This window comes from Notolepis coatsorum (genome assembly GCF_963971535.1).
Source record: "Notolepis coatsorum genome assembly, chromosome: 8".
NCBI classification, from domain to species: Eukaryota; Metazoa; Chordata; class Actinopteri; order Aulopiformes; family Paralepididae; genus Notolepis; species Notolepis coatsorum.
Genome location: NC_140172.1, coordinates 95984684 through 96008676, shown reverse-complemented (window position 1 = coordinate 96008676; position 23993 = coordinate 95984684). Strand labels below are relative to the sequence as shown.

General features: G+C 41.5%; 1 protein-coding gene across 1 annotated transcript in view; it reads right to left on the bottom strand.

Annotated features, from left to right (window-relative positions):
• ripk4 (receptor-interacting serine-threonine kinase 4) overlaps positions 1–23993 on the bottom strand; it is a 32990-nt gene that overhangs the window by 5333 nt on the left and 3664 nt on the right. Inside the window, exons 2-6 of the mRNA XM_084320216.1 lie at positions 21149–21440; positions 10657–10805; positions 10214–10263; positions 8044–8202; positions 7195–7307 (exon numbers count right to left, since the gene is read on the bottom strand). Of these exons, the coding sequence (XP_084176342.1) occupies positions 7195–7307; positions 8044–8202; positions 10214–10263; positions 10657–10805; positions 21149–21440 (763 nt within the window). The remainder of the gene's footprint in view (positions 1–7194; positions 7308–8043; positions 8203–10213; positions 10264–10656; positions 10806–21148; positions 21441–23993) is intronic.

Sequence of the window (23993 nt, the reverse complement as noted above, 5' to 3'; positions counted from 1 at the left end):
GATGAGTTCAAATTTTCAAATAGTCGTGCCAGTCTCCACATTCGATTTTCATGTCAGAGTGGAAAAATATATATATAATCTTTTTTGTGAAGCAAACTATTCTTATTTAATGCATTTTTATATTTAGAGACGGCCTAATTTTCATAGCCTAATTTATCTAAAAGATGCACATGCTACTGTTTGTTTGTTTATTAAAACCGGTTGATAGGCCAATGCAATGCTGTTATTATAGGCTACGATGGTGAATGGTGTAATTTTGATTTATTGTCGGTCAGCTGAGCCGATCAACGTTCTGAAGGATTATCTGAAGTGCCTATTTATATGCAATACCCTTTGATTTTAATTATCCATTCTATTAAAAAGAATAACTGAATTGAACTGAAACTGAACATTTTAACTGAATTTAAACTGAAACAGAAATTGTTTTTGTTTTCGAGGGGGGGGGGGTATCATTTTTTAATATTCTGTCTCAACTCAATCAACGCCAACCACGTAATATTACGTGTTTGCTCGCCAACGCTTGAGCGCCAAACACGTAATAATACATTTTTAGATCCTTTGATATTTTTCCTCTAATCCCGTTCTAAATCATCATCCGGATCATTCTAGCCATCCCTGGCCCATTTGCCCAGGTGGCAGTATCGTCTGTGTCTGAACTGGAATGACTTGGTGTTGATACACGTTTTCCTTTTTTTGGTAAGGGCTCCTCCTCCTGCTTGAACAGATATTCACAACGATCGCCTCAAAATTCCGTTGCTGAAGCGTATTTTACCATCGAAACGTGTGCGATCACTTGGAATTATTCTTTTTGGAATACCTTCTGGCTAAGGTAAGGTATATTCTATGTCTATTTTACCGAATAGGAAACAAGTTTTTCTAACAATCACAGTTTTGTGTTTTACCGGACGTAAAACATGCTCGACAAACACGATTACAGTTTTGAGTTAAAACGACCCCCCCCCCCCTCCCTTGATGATTTTGTGAAGGTACACCTTTGATTTGGGAGTATTTGGAGTTTCAGGGGATCAACCAGAATGGTTTGGGCTTATTGCATATAATGCGTTTTATCTCGCGTTCTATGGAAAAAGCGTGGCCACCAAAGAGTTAAGAACAGTTGTGCACATCCCTATCATCTATATGTATCAAACATGTATCTTGGCTTTTGAAGGTTAAAACACTTGCCCCATTGGATTGTATTGGAGGGGATATGGCACTTTCTCAATATTAAAGCGATCAATGAAACGATGGCCGTACTAGTCAACATCATGCCAGACAGTGTTTGAATAGGGTCCTTTAAAAGATGAGGTACCACAGTGTGTCGTTTGTACACTGCAGTAAAATGGGAAATATGTAAAGATTGAAATCATAATAATAATAAAAATAATGTAATATGTAAAATGAACCTCTTGAAAATGTTTATGCCACCATGGTGAATAAAAGCATTGATTTCTTTCAAAAACATAACATTTCTTCTTAAAACTGAGTTAGTATTAGGGGTGGGAATCACCAGTTATCACGATACGATACAATATCGATCTTTGGACAACGATACGATATTTGCCGATATCACAAAGTCTGCCACGATACGATACGATTCGATTCAGGTGCCTGCGATCGATATGAGACGATATTATGTGCCCATTTAACACAATCAGTCACATTTAGATCAACTAAAAAAAGGCTACGGAAATATCAATTGACGTTTTTCATTTTTGAGCTCTTCCAAACATTTAAATGAAAAACAATCTATTGTTTTTAATACAAATAGACCTCCTGTTCACTGTAAAGTGCCACGTTTTTATATATTGAGCTGTAAACTTTAAGTAAAATGTTTTGGAACTCACAACACGCAACCTAAAACCCCTCCCTCTCGCAAACTGTTTCTACAATTGTTTTATGTTGCATGATGATCATGAATACATTTATTATGTATTCATGTTTAAATATCAACATTATCTGTCCATCCTCAGTAAATACTATCAATATAATATACTCCTGACTTAATCTGGTCTTTTCAAATGGTAAATGGCTGCTTTTTTATATAGCGCTTTTATCCAAAGCGCTTTACAATTTGTTACTCGCATTTTACCCATTCACTCACACATTCACACACCGACAGCGGAGGCAACCATGCAAGGTGCCAACCTGCTCATCGGGAGCAATTAGGGGTTAAGTATCTTGCTCAAGGACACATCGACACGCTGCCCGGGAGGAGCGGTAATCGAACCGGGAACCTCCGGATTGCCAGACGACTGCTCTACCTCCCGAGCCACTGTCGCCCCAAATGCACACATACACAGAATGCCCCTCCCCCAGTCCCCACACACAGAATGCCCCCGCCCCCCCCCCCCTCCTTCCCCAGTCCCCTCTCCTGTTCTCTCACAGGAGAGGGGAGCTTAGTTAGCTTAAGCAGCTAACGTAACGTTAACACTTTGGGTGCCATGGGTTAAATTCATGATATACCATAGATTGCCAGCTCTATTTGTCTATGGAGAAGTACCCCTTCTTTGCATGGCTATAACTTTTTTAATTCTATTGCTACATTGCCATTATTAGGGCCCATTCAAAGTCCTATATGTATTGTTCATTGTGTAGCAACGTTAAACTTTTTCATTCACATATTCATAGTAAAGTATGGTCTAATGTATAAGTATGTTTTCATCTCTTTCTGCAGCTTTCTCCAGAACGTGATCTATAGCCCCAAATGCATTATATTGATGATGAAATACAGTTTGATGGCAATCGGGGCGATATAAAAAATGTCAATTGGACGTACTTCTAGAATGATCTACGTATGATCTGATGATGACCGGATGGGCGGGGGATCGTTTATAATTCCGTGGGCAGCGTTATATCATTCATCTAGTGTGGGTCATATGTTCATCATAACAGTTTATATGGAACACATTCAAAAATAACGCTGAATCTTACCGGATCTTCCTCGCGCCGTTGGACGATCAGCGTGGTGTAGACCGTTTTCGATTATGGGATGTTTATCCTGATGAACCATTTCCAGCTTGTATAATACTATATACGTCCAAATCATGTTGTTTATCGAGTTATTGGCAATGGGTCGCTATATATTGTGACGAGCTAGAGTGCCGGGAGCCAAACCGAGTGCCCGGAAGTAATATGGCCGACCAGCACAACCTCCACAGCACTTCCTGTTTGGCGATTGCGCCGATCGGCCACCAGATGGCGCTCCTGAACCGCCAGAGAGCTCAGTGGGTCCTCCTGGTGGATCTCAGGCCAGCAGAGGGGAAATATGAATCCGATGAAATATTGATATTAAAGACGCTGTAAAGCGTCCTTCGGCAACTTGAGCATGGCCGGGAAGGCGCTGTAAAGCGTTTCCCGGAACCCAAAGTGTTAATTTAAGTCTGCCCACGCGACGTGGGCATAAAGGAATGGCGACGATGCAAAGCATGTTAGATGCATTTGACCCGTTGCAGGGAAAAAACTGCACAGACGTATATCGGGTTGCAAAATAGGCGCTCTGTAGCCCTGTTCTGCTGTACAGAGCTACACGTCGTTTCAGACTACTGGGCGGATACGACTCACCGGATTTTCAAAATAAGAGTATCGCAATATCGATCTTTTTACGCTGCATCGATCCTATTTGATTATTGATAATAGATCGATATATCGATCTGGATCGATGTATCGTCCCACTACTAGTTAGTATATGTATATATATTAGGGATGTCTGATATTATCGGCCTACCGATATTATCGGCCGATATTGGCATTAAAATGTGTTATCGGAAAATATCGGTATCGGTTTTCATTTCTATAACCTTTATTTACCCAGGCAAGCAAGTAAGAACAAATTCTGATTTTATTTATTGTCAAAAGTATGCATAATGTTATGTTAATTCCACAACAAGACATATGTAATGTTAATTACCTGAAATTATTCAGTTTTTTTGGGGGGGGGGGGGGGGGGGCCCTGCATATATCGGTATCGGTTGATATCGGTATCGGAAATTAAGAGTTGGACAACATCGGTATATCGGTATCGGTAAAAAAGCCAATATCGAGCATCCCTAATATATATATACTGCATATATTAAGGCCGTCAAAGTTAATGCGTTATTAACGAACAATTATTTTAACGCAATTCGAAACTGGCCCCGGTAAATGTCCAACACGCAATGTACAGTTTCTTCCCCCTCGAATGTATATATTTTCTTTTATGCATGTCTTAAGTATATATTGTCTTTTATTTTACAGTAATGTATATTTGTATGTCATAATGTCATGATGAATTGAAAATGGGGGACCCTGATGTAAACAAGACGAAAGTATTTCTCTGGTCTGCATCCCCTTAACAATTGTGTGTATTGAGCCGTACTGTATTGTACCCATTCTGCAATCTGTTAATAACATTTTCAATCAATCAATCAAGTGTGTGTGTGTGAGAGAGAGAAGGGGGGGCTGGGGGGGTGAGTCCTCAGCCCTTGTGTGGGTGAATGTAACAAGTTCCTAACGTTTTCTTTCCCCTATTAGTTCATGCACTTTATTCATTGTTTTAAATTATTATAAGTTATTTTGTGCATCACTCTGTTTTGAATTTGATGCAAATTTGCAATGCATGAAGGTCATCCTTTTGTGTTAAATGGCTCCATAAAGCAAGCATTTGTTGACTCTCATGTTGATAAGAGTATTAAAACTTGAAAAAGATAAGTAGATTTAGAACAGATAAAAAATATGCGATTAATCGCGAGTTAACTATGGACAATCATGCGATTAATCAGATTAAATATTTTAATCGATTGACAGCCTTAATATATATATATATATATATACACACACAATCTATGTATAAATTAATCTGTCGGCTAAATGACTCTGGAAATGAGATCATTCTGGTTTTAACGGACATTAGGTTCAGTGCCACACATTACCACTCATCGATGTGGAGACATTGGCACAGCTGTCTATTTGTGGGACGTTGATGTGTATTTTAAGGGATGTTATTTATGCCTGTTGCACGTAATTTTATATAGGTTGTGTATGTTTTGTTTTATCTGGACCATGAGTCTGTATTAAAAGTTTGATTGATTAATATACACACACACACAATATGTATCTATAATGTAATATATATTTATAATATATACTACAGTACTTATTATACTGTAATTGTAAATTTCTTCAGACCTCTCGACAAGACTGAGGTGTGACCAGTGATTGCAACATGCAACCTTCACGCAGAGAGAACAACCCCCCACCACCCAGCCACTCAGGTTCAAACCCGGAACCTTTTGCTGTGAGTCAACATGGCTAACAATTGCATCACTGCGTCGCCATACATGGCAACATGCCCACCAGGCTACCAGGATATAGCCACACCTTCTTATGAAGTACACATCTGCCCCCAGTTTTTGCCACTTAACATCAAACACCCAGGACATGGCAAAGGACAGTGGTTAAATACAACCCGGCAAGGCTGCATTCCTCCCTGCTGATATAACCTTTTTGTCAGGAGTTAAACAGAGTATGTCTTTATCATCACAACAACAACAACACGGCCAGGGAATCTTATAGGCATTTGGTCTGGGTACAAACCTACACACCAACATGCTGCCTGGGTACAAACCTACATACAAACATATTGCCTGGGTAGAAACCTACACACCAACATGCTGCCTGGGTACAAACCTACATACAAACATATTGCCTGGGTACAAACCTACATACAAACATGCTGCCTGGGTACAAACCTACATACAAACATATTGCCTGGGTACAAACCTACACACCAACATGCTGCCTGGGTACAAACCTACACACAAACATATTGCCTTAACATAACCAGGGTTCCCACAAACATTGCCAAATGAAATTCAAGGACTTTCCTAAGCACCACTTTTTCATTTTAAAAAGGGCATTTAAAAAGGATACAATTAACTTTTAAAACCTGTTTTTTATAGAAACAATCTGATCCAATATTTATGGCTTAAAACCAATTTCCGACAATTAGTTACACACTTTAAATAAAAATAAACTATTGATTGATTCAGAAAACGTTTATCGTGGATGAACAAAACTTTCAATGCGAATGGTTGATTTGAATGTCAAGGACTTTTGAAGCACCTTGTAATTTTTTTTGCTGTTTAACACGTTCAGTGCCCAGCAGGGGGCACACATTTAGTGCTTGAATGCCCACCATCCACTTCAATGTTAGCATTAATATCGCCTAATCTATGTTTTAAATTATGGCTATGTGTCTAATCTGCCCGTCGCTTATCAATGACTCATTTTCCAGTCAACATTGTCGAAGCGGATTGTTTTTTTATTGGTTCATTTCCGTTTTATAGCATTTTGAAAAGCCCTCGTTTTCAAGGGGGAAAAAAAGAATCCGTGATAAACGCCCTGTACTGTAATATTCTAGAACGTTGTAATTTTTCGGCCTATTTATGAATCGTTTTTAAATAAACGCTAGATTATCGATAGTATATGTGTACGTATGCACGCTGGTGCCGCACAGTCAAACAGCCATATCACATATAGGGGAAAAGCTTATATCTCCGTGAAAACAGGTCTGATTATCCTAAGACTGGTCAAATAGATTCCTTACCTGAGATCAAATGGATTATTCCAATTCCTGATCGGCATTCCAAAAATCGATCCTTTTATTGATCCAACGCGTATACTGTAAAACACATATTACACGCTGTGCTGAGGGTCCACAATGAATCTGATCGGCTCCGGTTACATGCGTGAGAAGTAAAATGTGGATTCCGGAGTTTTTTTTCTCTCATCCATTTTCATTGAGTCCAATCCAAAAGGGTGCATTACCACCTGGGAGACGATAGGGGCGCTTTTTTCACATCCGAGTGCCTGGTGGGGCAGGTTTACCAACGGTAGACTCGGTTGATGAAATATGAATTCAGATCGCTAATAAAAAAAATAAAACGAGAATTCTCATGATGGGCATTCAGGGGGCGGGCTGATAACCCGAGATATCTCGTGATGGGCATTCAAAGTGTTAAGGAATTCCAGGCCTTGACTTTTTTTTCTTCAAAAATCAAGCACTTTAAGCACTTCAATGACCTTGTGTCGAACCCTGCATAACTAACTACCGTAACTTATTGTCTCTGTAGGAGACTCTGCACATGAGGAATGAAAGACGAGTGGAAAGACAAATAAAAGGAAAGACGAATGGAATTGTTGTCGTCATGTTATTACCTGGTCACTAGGGAGTCGGCTACAGCGGCTATGCTCCGGTTCCGATGCTGGAGTCGGAGTCTTGGAATCCTCTTGAGGTTTAGAACAAAGGTCCTCTGCTTCAGATGTGATCTCTAATAATAAAACCGGAGAAGATTTGAGGTCAGGCTTCACAAGAATGTTGTTTGGCAAAAGAGCACCACAGTTGATGAATGTTTATACTGTTGGTGAACGTGGATATTTTTTTGGATGGATAACGTATCAGTCGTAAAATAAAATTGGTACAATAGAAATACACCGTCCTGTCGTTCTGGTGACTCTTCTCACCCGAGTTGATATTTAAAAAGCAAACGAGAGGCTACATACAAGGTTCCCACAGACGTTGCTAAATGAAATTCAAGGTCTTTCAAGTACCTTTCCAAGCTAAATTTTTTATTTTAAAAGGGCATTTAAAAAGGATCCGATTAACTTTTAAATGCGTTTTTTTTTTATTGTAACAAAAACCGGATCCAATATGTATGGCTTAAAACCTATTTCTGAAAATAAGTTACACTTTAGAGAAAAAAATGCAATTACTTGATTCAGAAACATTTTATCATGCCATGGATGAACAAAACATTCAATGTGTGGTTGATTTGAATTCCAAGGACTTTTTAAGCACCTTGTTTAAAAAAAATTGCCTGTTTAAGGAATTCCAGGGACTTTTTTTTGGGCAAAATTCAAGCACTTTAAGCACTTCAAGGACCTTGTGTGGTCCCTGTACATACAAGCCTCAAAAGAAAAAGAAAAAAGAATCCAATAAACTAAACCTATAATAACAACAAGCTGATTGAGGATGAACCATGAGGTCTGTGGTCCAGTGCGACTCACCCTGGAAGCTGGGTCTGTCCTTGGGGATGGTGGCCCAGCAGCGCTGCATGAGACCCAGGAACCCGGTGCAGGCCAGGGGTCGACAGCGTGACACGGCCCCCAGGTCAGGACGCACCCCTTTCACCACCTTCACCATGATCTGGAGGATGTTGTTCTCTCCTTCATCAAATACAAAAGGACATTAGGCTCATCATCACAAATTCACATTCACTCACCAAATCACACTTTTATTAGAATTCATAATAATTAACAGAGATGTACATAATTTATGTTTATTTGTCATGTAGAATGTTTTGTCTCATATTTGAATAATCGGAACATTAATCTACACACAAACAAAACCGACTTTGCTCACCGACTGCATATTTCGAAGCCAAACGACCCGACTAACTAACATGCGTCAGTCAGTAAACCATATAAACTAAGGTCTTGGGAGAGCCATATTGACAGTCCATTAGGCAGGTCTATCACCCTCTTCCTGTGTGTTCAGATAAGGGTGTGTAGGTGGCTTGTTGTTCCCACGGGAGCAGCCCTGGATAGATCCGTCAGACCTCCTTCTGGCCTCCGTTATCAGGCTACGGAATCACCTAGTCAACCATTCAAAGCAAACAGGCATAGAGGCCTCTTACTCACAGGTGCCTCTGTCTGAATAGTCCTTCTAGGAGGGAGGAGGCAAACAAGAGGGGGGGGGGGGCTTTTCTCACCGTTTCATTAAGTCTGAATGGACACCGTGCCAACCCCACCGTGCCAACCTGTTAGCTGAAATGCCAATTCCTTGAAAAAAAACAGCACTCCACCCGCTAGTCTAGCCTTGTCCACCAGCCTGCCTGGAAACACCAGGTAAACACACAGGCCCTATCTACACACACACACACACACACACACACACACACACACACACACACACACGCAACAGAAGCACACACTACACACACAACAGAAGCACACACTATATACACACACACAACAGAAACATGCACACACCTCTGTGTACACACAAAAGGACACAGCCAATGTGTGCACTTCTTTGACTTGATGTGGGGGGAAAAATTAACAAGTTCATTGAAATTATGTCATCATCTCATGATGCTGTGACATCACGTGTCTCCCAAGAGCGTCTCTTAAAGGGGCACTTCACCAAAAAACAATGCCGATTTATTTTGCACATAATCTCACACACACATCCAAAATGAAATAGGACACAAGCAATACCTTGTCCTATAGGGACTGTTACCCTATCATATCATGACATAGAGCTGTAATTAACACAACGCAAGGATTCAGTTTCCCCAATGACATCACCAGTGGCCATATTCAAATCAAATCAAATGTATTTGTAAGGCCCGACAACACACGTTAATGTCCCCATGGGCCGTACACGTCTTCTTTAAACAAGTCAAGAAGAAACATAACAATAAGTCAAGAACAGAACAAGAACACCATAAGGTCCAACAAATTTAAAATAAATGCAAATAAATGAAAGAATGCAAGCACTCCCAGACATACCCCACGCGAAGGTAAGGAAAAACTCACTAAAACCTAACAATAGGGAAAAATGGCACAGGCAGAGTTTATTCAAACTCAAAAGGACCTTTAAATGACAACGGTTTCTGTAATTGGGGTGGGACAAGCCAGCATTGAGCTGTGGATCGCAACGGCCGATAAAGTAAAGGCCACTATCTAGCAGCGGAGTAGGGGTGTTGGTCCTGGGGGGTCCTGGGGTGAAAATGGCCAATGTCTTTTGTGGTGTTTGTGATAATATAATTTATTTTCATTTTTATGTTCTGTATTTATTATTTTTATAATTTTTGTTATTCTACGGTTATTCTATTGTCATTATTGTTATTGTTATTATTGTCTGGTGTTGTTATGTTTATTATTAGTATTACTGTATTTGTGCTGTCATGTTTTGTTTAATATTCTATGTAAAAAAAAAGTATAAAAATAAATGTGATAAAAAAAAAAGAAATTACAAAGGTTTCAAAGTTGGACAGAGATATGATCGTAGTTACTCGTTCCTTATTATAAATAAGTAGTCAAATCCAAAAAACTCTTTCACATGTACAAGCTCACATATAAGATCAAAGTTTTAAGAACTGAACATGGCCGACGAAAACTCTCCCGTCGACTACGTCCGTAACTCTAATCTGCATGTGATCATACAACTCACCTTGGTAAGGTTTCTTCTGTGTGAGGATCCCCCAGATTACAATGGAGAAGCTGTGGGACAGGTGAGAGATCAAAAGGGATCAGAACCAGACACAAGAGTGATCTACTGTGATCATCATTCAATGTAAACATGAAATGACTCATTTGTCAGGCACAAAGTAATGACTTAACCACACTACCAAACGGTTTAACCCTTTCACTGCAACAATACAGAAGGTTAACCCTTTCACTGCCACACGACAAAGGGGTAACCCTTTCACTACCACACTACAGAAGGCTAACCCTTTCACTACTGAAAGGGTTCCTTTCAGTAGTGAAAGGGTTAGCCTTCTGTAGTGTGGTAGTGAAAGGGTTAAACAAACAAATGACCAAACACAGAGTAGGTAAGAAACACTGGCAAGAGAGGGTAGTAGACAGAACACAGACACTGATGAAGAGGCTGACCTGTAGACGTCATGCTTGGTGTCCGACACCTTATCCTTCTCGATGATACGCTCCGGGGGCAGGTAGGCAATGGTGCCGCAGAAGCCGTCCCTGCTGATGTCATCAGCTCGCGACAGGCCGTTCCATCGCGCCAGACCAAAGTCTGATATCTGGGGGACAAATAAGATTCCATAAAAAGTATTTATTTTATAGTTTACAACATATATACTTCAGACAAAAAGCAAGAGGTCCACCGGCAGACACAGAAGATGACTAAAAGTCTACTCAAACACACTCCAACCCATACAGGACACACCTTCGCACCATGGGTGACCGGGCCTTCTGCTCAGCTGCTCCTCGGCTGTGGAATGCCCTCCCCGACCATCTGAGAGCACCACAGTCTGTTGAGGTTTTTTAAAGTGGCCTAAAAACATTTATTTCAAGGCATTTGCCTTAATTATTTCTTTATCTTAATTTTTATTTTATTTTGATCTGTATGTTTCTTCCATTTCATTGGTTGTTTTATTCATTTTAATCGTTTTTATTCATTTAACTTTTTTCATTTCTCTTTATCTCCTGTAGCACTTTGAGATTGTCACAAATATAAAGTGCGTTATAAATTGAATTTATTATTATTATTACCCGGTGCTGTGAGTATAGCAGCTACTGTAAAGCACTGCATCTGTGACATGACAAGGGCAACCCCAGCCGTGTCCTGGCCTGTAGTAGCGTTCTTCTTGTGAAAGGAGAGGCCCTCTAACACATTATGCACGGAGGAGTGCACACACTCACACAACACGGAGAAAAAAAGAGTGTGAATCCTGTCAGGACAGGCCCGGGTGAGGTGTTTACATCCACATAAAAAAGGCACCGCTGCAGGGAAACAACGGTTCCCACCCAGTCCTCTCCTGTAGCTCAGTTTGCAAAGGAGGAGACACCTTTCTGCCCAGAGCATGTGCAGGGCTGTCGTTTAAAAAAAATTATTAAAATTACTAATCACTTCATGAATCACGACTGAAAGTTCCTTTTCAAACCAAAGTGTAAAACAGTGGTTCTCGACACACTGCTGGTGTGCTGTGTGGAGTATAGCCTGAGGATGACAAGAGGTTCAGCTGTCAAACTAAAATGCTGCATTCACTTAACACTTTGACTGCCATGAAACGTCTTTTCAAGTCATTGCTGGCCATGCTCAAGTTGCCGGGAGACGCTGTACAGCGTCCTTATATCAATATTTCAAAAATCTGCGATCGGATTCATAATGCCCCTCCGCTGGCCTGAGATCCACCAGCAGGACCCACTGAGCTCTCTGGCGGTTCAGGAGCGCCATCTGGTGGCCGATCGGCGCAATCGCCAAACAGGATGTTGAATAGAGGTTGTCCTAGACGACCGTAGTACTTCCGGCGCTCGCTATAGGTCCCGCGACTCTGGCTCGTCACACTACACAGTGATCGATTGCCAATAACTCGATAAACAACATGATTTGGACGTATATACCATTATACAAGCTGGAGATGGACCGGGTAAATTTACATCCCATAATGATAAGATTTCAACTCGACGATGATCGCCCAACGGCGCGCGGAGACTGGGGTGAGTTTCAGCGTGTAACGTTACCTTCTTCGATACTAACTGCTATTATCAACATTTGACCCACATTAGATGATTGGTATAACGCTGCCGACGGAATTATAAACGCCCCCTAGCCCATCCGGTCAACATCAGATGACGTGTAGTAACTTCTAGAAGTTCGTCTAGTTGGAATTTTTTATATCGCGCCGATTGCCATAAAACTGTATTGCATCATCAATATAATGCATTTGGGGCTATAGATCACGTTCTGGAGAAAGCTGCAGAAAGAGATGAAAACATACTTATACATTAGACCATACTTTACTATGAATATGTGAATGAAAAAGTTTAACGTTGCTACACAATGAACAATACATATAGGACTTTGAATGGGCCCTAATAATGGCAATGTAGCAATAGAATTTAAAAAGTTATAGCCATGCAAAGAAGGGGTACTTCTCCATAGACAAATAGAGCCGGCAACCTATGGTATATCATTAATTTAACCCAAGGCAACCAAAGTGTTAATTACAATTTGATAGGTTGAGAATACTCTGAATCAATGCTTTAAAAAATAAAATAATTTTTTTTATAAAAAGATAAGAGCACTATAGTCTAATGAATTTGAATAAACCGGATATTTGTCTTATGATATTTGGTAAATAATATAGCTCGCAAAACGACAACGACAATATACGCATAATACAGCCCAAGCAGCTTTAGAACATGGGACTAAAATAGGATTCTAGAAGCGCACATGTTTGCTAGCCTGCTTTTATGATCACACACAGTAATCTCACACACCCGAGAGCCTGCTTTTAGAAAAAACATTTCCAGTCAATGCATAGTTAAGAGCAACCAGCAATTTAGTGAAACTTGTAATTTAATGTTTTAACTGAAGTGGGACAGTGTCAGAAAGGTCTGAACCACTGCCCTGAATGACCTGGGCTGGTACCTTTCCATTTCAGCACACACCCACACACACCTCATATCAAATTCTGGTCCAAATAAAAACAATATCATAACAAAAAACGGGCTCCAGTTTATGCAAAGTGAAGGATGTTCCTCCAAGTGTCTCAGTGCACCATTAGTGATGTAGCCGGCTGATAGCTATATAGCAGGTAGGCTAATGTCTCAGTGCACTATTAGTGATGTAGCCGGCTGATAGCTATATAGCAGGTAGGCTAATGTCTCAGTGCACTATTAGTGATGTAGCCGGCTGATAGCTATATAGCAGGTAGGCTAATGTCTTAAAAGGCCAAATTTACAGAAATTCCAGATTTGGTCAACATGTGTATTGTTTGACACCAAGATGTCCTAGAAGGGGTGTAAAAATAAATAAACAAATACAATTAAAAAATCATGTGACAATTTGCTCAAATTGGACACTTATAGCAGATAATTGTCTTAAAATGCTGAAATTACATCATAACATTTCCATATCTGGTTAACAAACATATTGGATGACCCCTAAGCCATCCTCAACTTGTTCCCTACAATTCTCAAACAGGAAGAGACATATTACCAACGTTCAGAATCTATAGCAGATATAAAGTTAAGTAAAAAAATAAATAATAACATTTTGAATTGGCCTTCTTCTACCTAGCCATGCAAATAGCATCGTTTTCATAAGAGGACAGTTCAATTCAGATCTATAATAATAATAAATTGAATTTGTATTGCACTTTTTGTTCACTGGGATCCCAAAGTGCTACAGGGTTAAAACAGTTAAAAAATGCTATTATTATTAGTAAAAAAATTAAATACAGAATACAAATAAGATAAAAAATAGAACATCGTTTTTTTTTTTGGATCTACTTTTTCTCCCCCTTTTTCTGTGATTTTTCTCCCATCGCAATTTCCTCTCGTGCCAATTCTCCCTCCCCTGTCCTGATCGTTGCTTGCATGTTCCCCCCACTGGCTGGTCGTAGGGAGGATAGAAGCCCATCACATATCCCCTCCGATACATGTGGAGGCAGCCAGTCACTTCTTTTCACCTGCCAGCGCGGACTCTCATTGGCGAGGAGTAACGTGTAGGAGGCTCACACTGCCCCCGCCATTTTCCTGTCTTTGCGGTGCAGGCGCCCTGACCGACCTGTAGGAATCGCTGTTTACAACGACCAGACTACCACCCTTCGACTCCCCTCCCACTAACTCTGCCAATTGAGTCAGTATGACGGCCGGCCTAAGCCGGAGGCAACGCTGACAGCCGGATTCGAGACCGGTGTCTCTTGCGTTGGTGACGAGCGCAATGTCTGCTGCGCCACCCAGCTGCCCCAAAAATAGAACATGGTTAAAAACATAGTATAAACAGAAAATTAAAGATAACCGCACAAGAAAAAAAAAGAAAAAAAATCACAAGAAAAAAAAAATGTAAATAAAAAGCTAACAGTCAAAGGCCTTTTGAAACAGTTTTCAGGCCTGCTTTAAAAGAGTCCAGGCTCTGTGGTACTCTCAGCTGGATGGGGAGGCTGTTCCACAGGCGTGGTGCAGCCGTGCAGAAGGCTTGGTCACCCATGGTGCAGAGCCGGGTATTGGGGACCCAAAGGAGCAGGCTATCTGTAGATCTGAGGGTACGGGTAGAGGATTGTGGAGTGATGATAGGGACCTGCACTGGCTCCCCATTGCTGCACGAATCCGCTTCAAGGCCCTCGACCTAGCATACCGTGCGGCAAAGGGAACCGCTCCCGCCTACCTCCGGTCAATGGTCTCTAACTACACACCCTCAAGACCCCTACGCTCTGCATCTTCTGGCCGCCTCAGACCTACTCCTATCCAAGCTCCGGGAGGGTCATCAAAGAGAAGTCGCCTATTCTCAGTCCTTGCCCCACAATGGTGGAATGAACTACCCACCCAAGTTAGGACAGCCGAAACCCGTCCAATCTTTCACCGTCGACTAAAGACGCACTTCTTCAACCATTATCTGAAAAAAAAAGAAAAAAAAAACCTAACTAACCTTACTGTCATGCACTTGTCCTAATAAACTAACCTACACTGTAGCACTCAACATTTTGATGAACATTGTACTAGGGATGCCCTGATTACTTTTTTTGCCACCGATACCGATCACCGATCGTCTTGAGCCATATGGGCCGATACCGATCTGATCGTTTTTGATTAAAAAGAAATAATTAAAAATTATTTTATATAATTTTTTTTATAAAATATATATATTATATAATTAGACTTGTACTTGTATTATCTGCGAGACATCGCCACCACGCAACAAGTCAAAATGCTCGCTATCTGCAAACAGCTCCACTGTCTGTGTGTACTCGAGTAGCCTCCAGCTATGGCCAGGATTCTCCGGCGCTGCAGCTGAACCCTATTGCAGTATTGGTATAAATCACATTCAGCAAGCCCTCAGCTCGAATACGCATCGAATCAATGTTATAAGACATTGATATCAGGAGCTATCTGTAGCTACTGCTAGCCGGCTAGATAACGTTAAGACAACGCCTCAGTGAACTATTTAGTTTAGAGCTAACGTGAGCTAACGTGAGCTACCGAGTCAACGGAGGTAACTTATCATGCACTCGACTATTGCTGGAGCATTTGTTGCTATCAGTAGCTAGCCAGCTAGATAACGTTAGACAATGCCTCATGTAGTCACTGGGTCATTTAGTTTAAACAGTAACGTTGGCTCGGTAGGTAGCCAACGTTAGCTCACGTCGCATGCACCAGACTATAGCAGACTGCGAGGCTCTTGTTTACACAAGTGCGGGAGGGGCTGGGGAGGAGGAGGGGCCGTACGCTGCAAGCAGCTCTGTGTGTCTGAGAGAGAAGTCAGCAGTGAGATCTCCGCTAAGAATTGGATCATATTTTTCGATCGGTTTTGACGATCGGCGAAAATAAAGCATTATCACCGATCACATATTTATACTGATTATCGGCCGATAACGATCGGTGGCCGATCGATCGGGGCATCCCTACATTGTACTCTTCCTGATGACTTGTCGTACAGAACTTGTAAGTCGCTTTGGATAAAAGCGTCAGCTAAAAGTAAATGTAATGTAAATGTGATGAGTTCCTGAAGGTAGAGGGTGCGTGTCCGTTTATGCAGTTATGGGTGAGCATCAGGATTTTGTAATTGATCCGGGATGAGATGGGGAGCCAATGTAGTGAGTGGAGGATGGGGGTTATGCGATAGTGTTTACAGACTCATCAGGATCCTTGCAGCGCTGTTCTGGATGTATTGCAGCTTTTGGATGCTCTTGCCAGGAATCTCGATGAAGAGTCCGTTAGAGTAGTCTTCCAGTCTTGAGGAGACAAAGGCATGGACAAGCTTCTCTGCGTCTGACAGGGTTAAAGTGAGACGGAATTTGGATATATTTTTTCCAGTGATCGAACGAGGTCTTGCAGAGGTGTTTTATGTGGATGTTGAAGGTCAGGTGGTGGTCAAATCGAACCCCCAGATTTGTGACTGAGGGGGAGAGGGGGATTACCTGGCCGTCAAAGGTGAGATTTATAAAACATTTGTTAACTAGCAGGTTCAGTATTTAGCATTCCCACTCCCAGCACAGCATGCTCTTAGAAGCCTTTATAAATCAGAATCCATATTAGAATCTCAGCCATTAATAGTTGTGCTGCATAGTTGACCTTCAAGGATACTGTACAGCACATTTTAGAGAGTGCAGGATATCCATCGAGACTGTAAGGATCTATAGTGATGATCAGTGATCACACTAAACCCCTATTGCTGAGGACACATGGGTTTAATATATAGAAGTGGTTTGCCCTCTTGACACAAGGGTTAGTAAAAACAGTAGTACAGGTGCAAAAGGCATAAAGAGGTACAGTCACTCACCTTGCCCAACAGACCAGAGCCATCAGAATGGGATAACGGTTTTATTTCCCTTTTGCAACCAACTATACAGCAATGTGAGAACATTCTGAAACAACTGGTACTTTCAACCTTCACAACATATACCATGCAATTACTAAGGCTGAGATGATATGCCATTTGGAAGAATCGATAAATCAGGACAAAATATTCGATAAATATCGATTTTTGTATTATTATTATTTTTATTATTATTTGAATTATTATTAATATTACGGCATCTTTCTGATCGCTACTGGCAGCGTGCACAGTACGACTCGCTGTCGTGGGCCAACTACAGCATCGCAAAAACTGAGTGCACGTGACACACACTAACGTTAAATAATATTTATTTTAGAAAGAATTATTACATGTAAAAAATATCGATAATCAGTTTTTTTTTATCCACTTTTTCTCCCATTTTCTATATATTTTCTCCCATCCCAATTTCGTATCATCCAATTCAACCCTCCCCTGTCACGAACGCTGTTTCTTGCCTCCCACAAGCCGGCTGCAATGTGGACTAAGTCATACATAGCACAAGTCCCCTCCGGTACTTGAGGTAACAGCAGTCGCATCTTTTCACCTGCGCAGCTCGATCTCTCAGTGGCGAGGAGTAACGCGTGGGAGGCTCACGCTGCCCCCGACGCGTGTAACTGTTCCGCAACAGTAAGTGACTTCCGGGGTAGGCCTGATTGGCCCCGACAGGCACGTGACGCGCAACTTTCTCTGCCGCGCGGCACGCTCCGCGGAGCCGAGCGGCAGAGCTTACGGAATTACGTAACCGTCCAAATACGCCATGACTCTCATTCGGCGCTATAGCTCACCTGGCAGAGCAGCGGTCCTGCGATCCTGCGGTCCGTTGTTGGTCAGTTCGAATCCCATCAAATCTTTTTTTTTTAACGTGATTTTTTTTTTAACGTGTATTCTTTCGCCGGTTAAGGTTAGGCATGGTTAAGGTTAAGGTTAAGGTTAGGCATTGTTTCGGAGTTGGTTAAGGTTAGAACGGTTAAGTTTAGGCGCTGTTAAGGAGCTGGTTAAGGTTAGAGTTTGTCTTAGAGAATGGCAATATTCTTTCTATGGTTAAGGTTAGGCATGGTTAAGGTTAAGGTTAAGGTTAGGCATTGTTTCGGAGTTGGTTAAGGTTAGAACGGTTAAGTTTAGGCGCTGTTAAGGAGCTGGTTAAGGTTAGAGTTTGTGTTAGAGAATGGCAATAGACAGCCTATTTCCACGCGACAGCTCTCAGCAGCCTCGTTGCGCGTCCTGAGTTTGCCGCGTCACGTGCCTGTCGGGGCCAATCAGGCCTACCCCGGAAGTCACTTACTGTTGCGGAACAGGTACACGCGCCCCCGACACTTCCTGATTCTACTGCGCAGGCGCACCAACCAACCTGTAGGAGTCGCTGTCCACAACGCCCGATCCCCACCCATCAATTTCCCACCCCCTAATACGGCCAATGTGTATTAGTATGAACGACCAGCTAAACTGAAAGCAATGTGGAGCGCTGGGCTCGAACAGGAAAGCCCAGCGTCTCCGTCATTCGTGGCGAGCGCCTTGCCCACTACGCCACGTAGCCGCCCCGATAATCACACAGTTATCGATAAGTGGTCTCAGCCTTAGTAATTACTACTTAAAACAATGTCTCATGTCATGTCTTTACAGGCTGCCATGTATTAAAACTAACTAACCATGTATTGTAGAACACAAGAGTCCCAAAGGCAGAAAAAAACACATTACAGAAAGACATAATTATGAGGCCAGCTCCACTCTATCCAGGTTTCAAAACTGTCTCAGTAAAATGAAAGTCCAAGTCCAAGGTTTGAGGATGGTCCAGTTTTTTTTCTTCTTCGATTTAAAGAAAAGTAAAATCTGTATGTATGTTTTACTGTAAATGAAAAGATCTCAATGTACTCACTAGTCTTATGGTCAACAATACAACGTACTAACTCAAACTTCCTAAAGTAGAGGGGAAAAAAGTACTAAAAAAATTGTGGTACTTAAAACCCAACTTAATTACAGTAACTAGAGTAATTGCAATTAGTTACTTTTCACCAAAGATTACTTCTAACTGAATGTAAGTGGGTTTGTCATAGGAAAACATTCCTCTTAGGAGCACTTTGGTCAAGCTCTGTGTGATTAATAATGGGTTGACAGAATCTTGCTGATTGTTGTCTTTCTCCTACTACTCTTTATGCTTTCGTGGTTTTCTGGATTTTTCTTGTATATTAAACACTGTACGTATGCAACGGTAAGCTACCACTGTAGAATGTTGTTGTATTTACTACTTGGGAGATCACCATGAGTCTTGATCTCCATCTGGTCCGTTCTATTCTCTCATGTGGGTTCAGTCACGACTCACTAGGAGCACTTTGGTCAAGCTCTTAACTACAACTGTACAATTGTTTGGATAGTAAAGATTCCTTTGTTGGTTGTGCTTTTCTTCATAAACCTGGATGGAAGACGTTTGTGTCGAGTTTGTCCTGATGACTCGTCGCACAGAACTTGTAAATTGCTTTGGATAAAAGCGTCAGCTAAATGACTAAATGTAAATGTTGTGCTGATGACGGTACCATCCCCTTTATCTTGTCACTTTAAAAAAGAAAACATTTTGGCATCTGAAGAGCCCCTGAGGGGCCCACAGTGACCTTTGAGGCCACTTTGAGTATTTTGCTTCGAGTATACAAGTCAATGGGGATATGAAATAATTTCTCTCAAAATAGCCCACAAGTGATTTCTTCCCATTCTATTCTTTGGCTACTCTTGGAGCTTAAAATGGAATGGCTTGGATATGGTATTTTATGCTTTCATACCCCATTAACTTACACTAGCTGAAAAGCTAACAGGAGTCTGATGCAGATTTCTCAGAAACAAAAATACAGGTGCAAAAACATTTTGAATGTCCAAAGATGGAGCTTAGCAAGTCATTGTTAGGATTAGGCTTCTATGAGAAAAATAAACATGAACCTCCCCTTTATGCATAACTGTCAGTATTTATTTATTTAACTGCATATAAAAACAGATCTTTTTTGATGTACCGTTAACTTGCTTGGGTGCTCAGGTTACAGATCTTCCACAAAATAGCCTGTAACCTTTCATTTACATAGTGATTGATATTTGATCTACTAGTAAGTGACGTTCAAAGGCTTAAAGTGGCATAATTAGATAATTAGGAGACAATGGGACTGAAAGAAGACTGTTTAGATGGCTGAGTGACTATGACTAATGATCGACAGAATCACCCATAGGTCATGTCCTGTTGCGTTGAGTGATGTTGTGAGGCAAACTCAAATCGTACAAAAAGGAGGTATGTAGAGAGAAGTAATGTTAAGAGGAATATCCATTTGAAATATTGGCTTGATTTTAGTGTACATTTTGGATTTGACCTAAAGAAATGTATCAGAGTTTTTAGGCACCTCTCCTAGGATGGCACTACTGTGCTTAACCGTCAGTAGTGTGATAGTAAAGGGTTAACCTTCTGTAGTGTGGCAGTGAAAGGGTTAATTTGACACTTTTCCCCCTGTGGCTTAGCGCTGAGGTTAATAAACAGCCCTACTATGATCCTGAAGTGTTAGATCATCGTCACATGCTGCTTTTTAGTTCACCACGAAACGAAACCTATGAAGTGTGCAGCACGTTCACACGCACAATACACGCTTACCTAGGATTTGACTTGATTCAACAACAACAAAGCAGTCAGGGCAATGGCAAGCTGAAAACGGTCGCAAGTGTGGTTACTGGTTATGGATTCTGATTGTAGTTTTTTATATCGTCTTGCATGGTTTGTAGTTTTATAGTTGTTATTTTGTAAAACAGAATTTTTTATTTAAAGATGTGTGTGTGTATTATATATATATATATACATATAAATATATTAACAAATTGTTCCAAATAAATAATTAGAAGTTTGGACAATTTTTTTTTACAACTGAGGTAGCTGGATTACTTTTTTTCAGAGTAAAGCACAGAAAAAAGGTACTGTTGGGTACCGGTATCGATTCATATGTGGTACCCAACCCTACGTCTCTCCGTTGTCAGTTCGGTGCAGACGGAGGTTAGGAGAGGACACGCGGAGGAGGAGACGGACATACTAAAAAGGTAACACTCCAGAGAAAACAATCTCACCTTAACATGGTAGTGTGCGTCCAGCAGGATGTTGGCTGGCTTGAGGTCCAGGTGGAGGAGGGGAGGACTCATGCAGTGCAGGAAGTTCATGCCCACCGCCGTCTCATGGATGATCCGGAAGCGGAGCTCCCAGGGCAGGGGCTCCGTGGACAGGAGGGTCTCCAGAGAGCCCGTCTCCATGTACTCCATCACCAGACCCTGGGGGTCCCCGCAGATGCCATACACGGGCAGGATGTAGCGGAACTTGGCCGCCTCCATCTTCTTGGCCTCCTCTAGCAGCTCTGCTCGCTCCCTGGAACAGAGGGAAATGTTGCTTTTTAGGTCCAATGCTAAGGCTGGTACTACTACTGTAGCAATACATGTAAATGCGAGTGCTGCTTAAGAGAGCTGTTCAGAGGGATGAGTGTTGCTTTAAGAGAGCTGTTCAGAGGGATGAGTTGCTTTAAGAGAGCTGTTCAGAGGGATGAGTGTTGCTTTAAGAGTTCTGTTCTGGGGGTGCTCCAGTAGCACACCATGTTACCGCGCTGCGTCGCGGGACTCCGTGCTGCGTCACGGATCTGGTTGACTCAGAGTTCGATTCCCGGACTCGCCGTCATTTGCCGAATGTCTCCCCCTGCTCTCTCTCCCGTTTCACCCTACAACTGTCGGTCATGCTTGACCAGAAAAGCGATAAACGCTAAAAAATAAAGTTTAAAAAAAAAAAGAGTTCTGTTCAGGGGTATGAGTGTTGCTTTAAGAGTTCTGTTCAGGGGGATGAGTGTTGCTTTAAGAGTTCTGTTCAGAGGGATGAGTGTTGCTTTAAGAGTTCTGTTCAGGGGTATGAGTGTTGCTTTAAGAGTTCTGTTCAGAGGGATGAGTGTTGCTTTAAGAGTTCTGTTCAGGGGTATGAGTGTTGCTTTAAGAGTTCTGTTCAGGGGGATGAGTGTTGCTTTAAGAGTTCTGTTCAGAGGGATGAGTGTTGCTTTAAGAGTTCTGTTCAGAGGGATGAGTGTTGCTTTAAGAGTTCTGTTCAGGGGGATGAGTGTTGCTTTAAGAGTTCTGTTCAGGGGGTGAGTCAGTGAGAGAACGCTGGAGTTTTTTTTTTATTCTGGAGTAAAAGAGAGAGAGGAGCGCTAATTTCGCTCACCATTGTAATTGTGTATCGGTAAAGTATAAAGTACAATAAAGTTATTATAATGAATTTCCCTTTGGCTTTCTTGTAACTCAGCTAAGCTAATCAAGGAGTAGATATAACAAGTGTGGTTATACGTCTACTACCGAGTTGAACAGACAATGATAGTTGAGAATCACATCCTCCAATCACATTATGAAATGAGACTGTTGAGTGTTGAGACTATCGAATGTTTTTTATTTGTCAAATACACAACAATACAGGGGGCATTACAGGTAATGAAATTCTTGTGTTTCGAGCTCAGACTCAACAGTGCACAATTAAGAAACATCAATGAATACAAGAATGGTAACAATAGGTGGTAGTAGTAACATCAACATAAAATAAGGTAAGATAAAATAGTCAATTGTTGGTACAGAAAGTGTCTTGCATGTAGTGTATGTGCATGATAAGGTGCAGGGCCAGGGTGTGTGTCCAATAACAATAAGTAGTAGTACGATAAATAAAAGGCGTGTTTTTTTTTAAATAGGGATATACATGTGTAGAAACAATGTACCTAATCAGTCTATTATGTCATGTTTTTTCTGTGCCACTGTTGCTACAGTCACATATTTGTTTTGTTATATCGGTATAGATTTGACAGCTGTACGACACAAGATTGATTTCCTCCTATACTGACCACCAATAAATCAACCAACCAACCAAGTACATTTTACGGCCCCCATTGATCCTATATATTTGGCATACCATTTTCCAAATTCCAACACAGCACACGTCCAGCTGGAAGAGCACCCTGCTAGCCTCTCCGTTCACCATTAACCTTACGGGTGGTAAATCAGTGACCCCCCCCAAGCACAGGAATCATTTACGGGCCAAAGTTTCTCCAAGTATGCAAGCCATGAGCATAACATTCCAGCCATGTCTGGAGAGCATCGGGAGAGCAGTAATTATGAACAGGCGTCCTGTTCTCAGGCCTCTTACTCAACCCCTTTTATCAGTCTCTCTGGCCCCTGCAGGATGCCACCTGTCACACAGCAGGTGAGATCTCAGAGATCTCAAGGAGAGGTCGCTTTGAAAACAAAATTCAGGTTGATAAGAGATTATTATTATTGCATCACAGGAATGACTGCACTTCAAATGCTAAATGCAGTGTCTGATTGACAGACGGACAGTATATGTGGTACCATTGTGTATTGTTTTGAGACGTATGGGGGGGGGCTGTACCGAGCAAAAAGAAATCTCCTATTTGTGCATCAGGTTACACAACGGTAATGTCAAAGGACGACTCATTCATTATTAATCACTTAATAATACACCCCAGAGAGTCATGCCATTAAATCCGACAGACATAAAATAATAATTGTATACTACACACACATACAAATAAAATCAACAAAAATAATAATGTGGATAATATAGCAGACTCGTGATGAACTAATCCCTCACTTCACAGACGACGTGCTTCTCTGCAAGTCTTTTAGAATCAAACAACGTCCCTTCTTTTTAACGGAGAGGCCTGGCAAGACCGGTTCTACAACTTCTCTCATTGTCTGCCCCCACAGCAGCACAGACGCAGCGGCAGCAGAGCCTCAAACCCGGCCAGACAAAGGTGGCTTTGAGTCACTGTGTGTGTGTGTGTGTGTGTGCACGCGGGGGCAGTTTGTGTACCTTTGGAGATGTTTGGTGATGATAGCATCTATTGGTTCAGGTTCAGAGGATGCTGCTGCCGAGAGT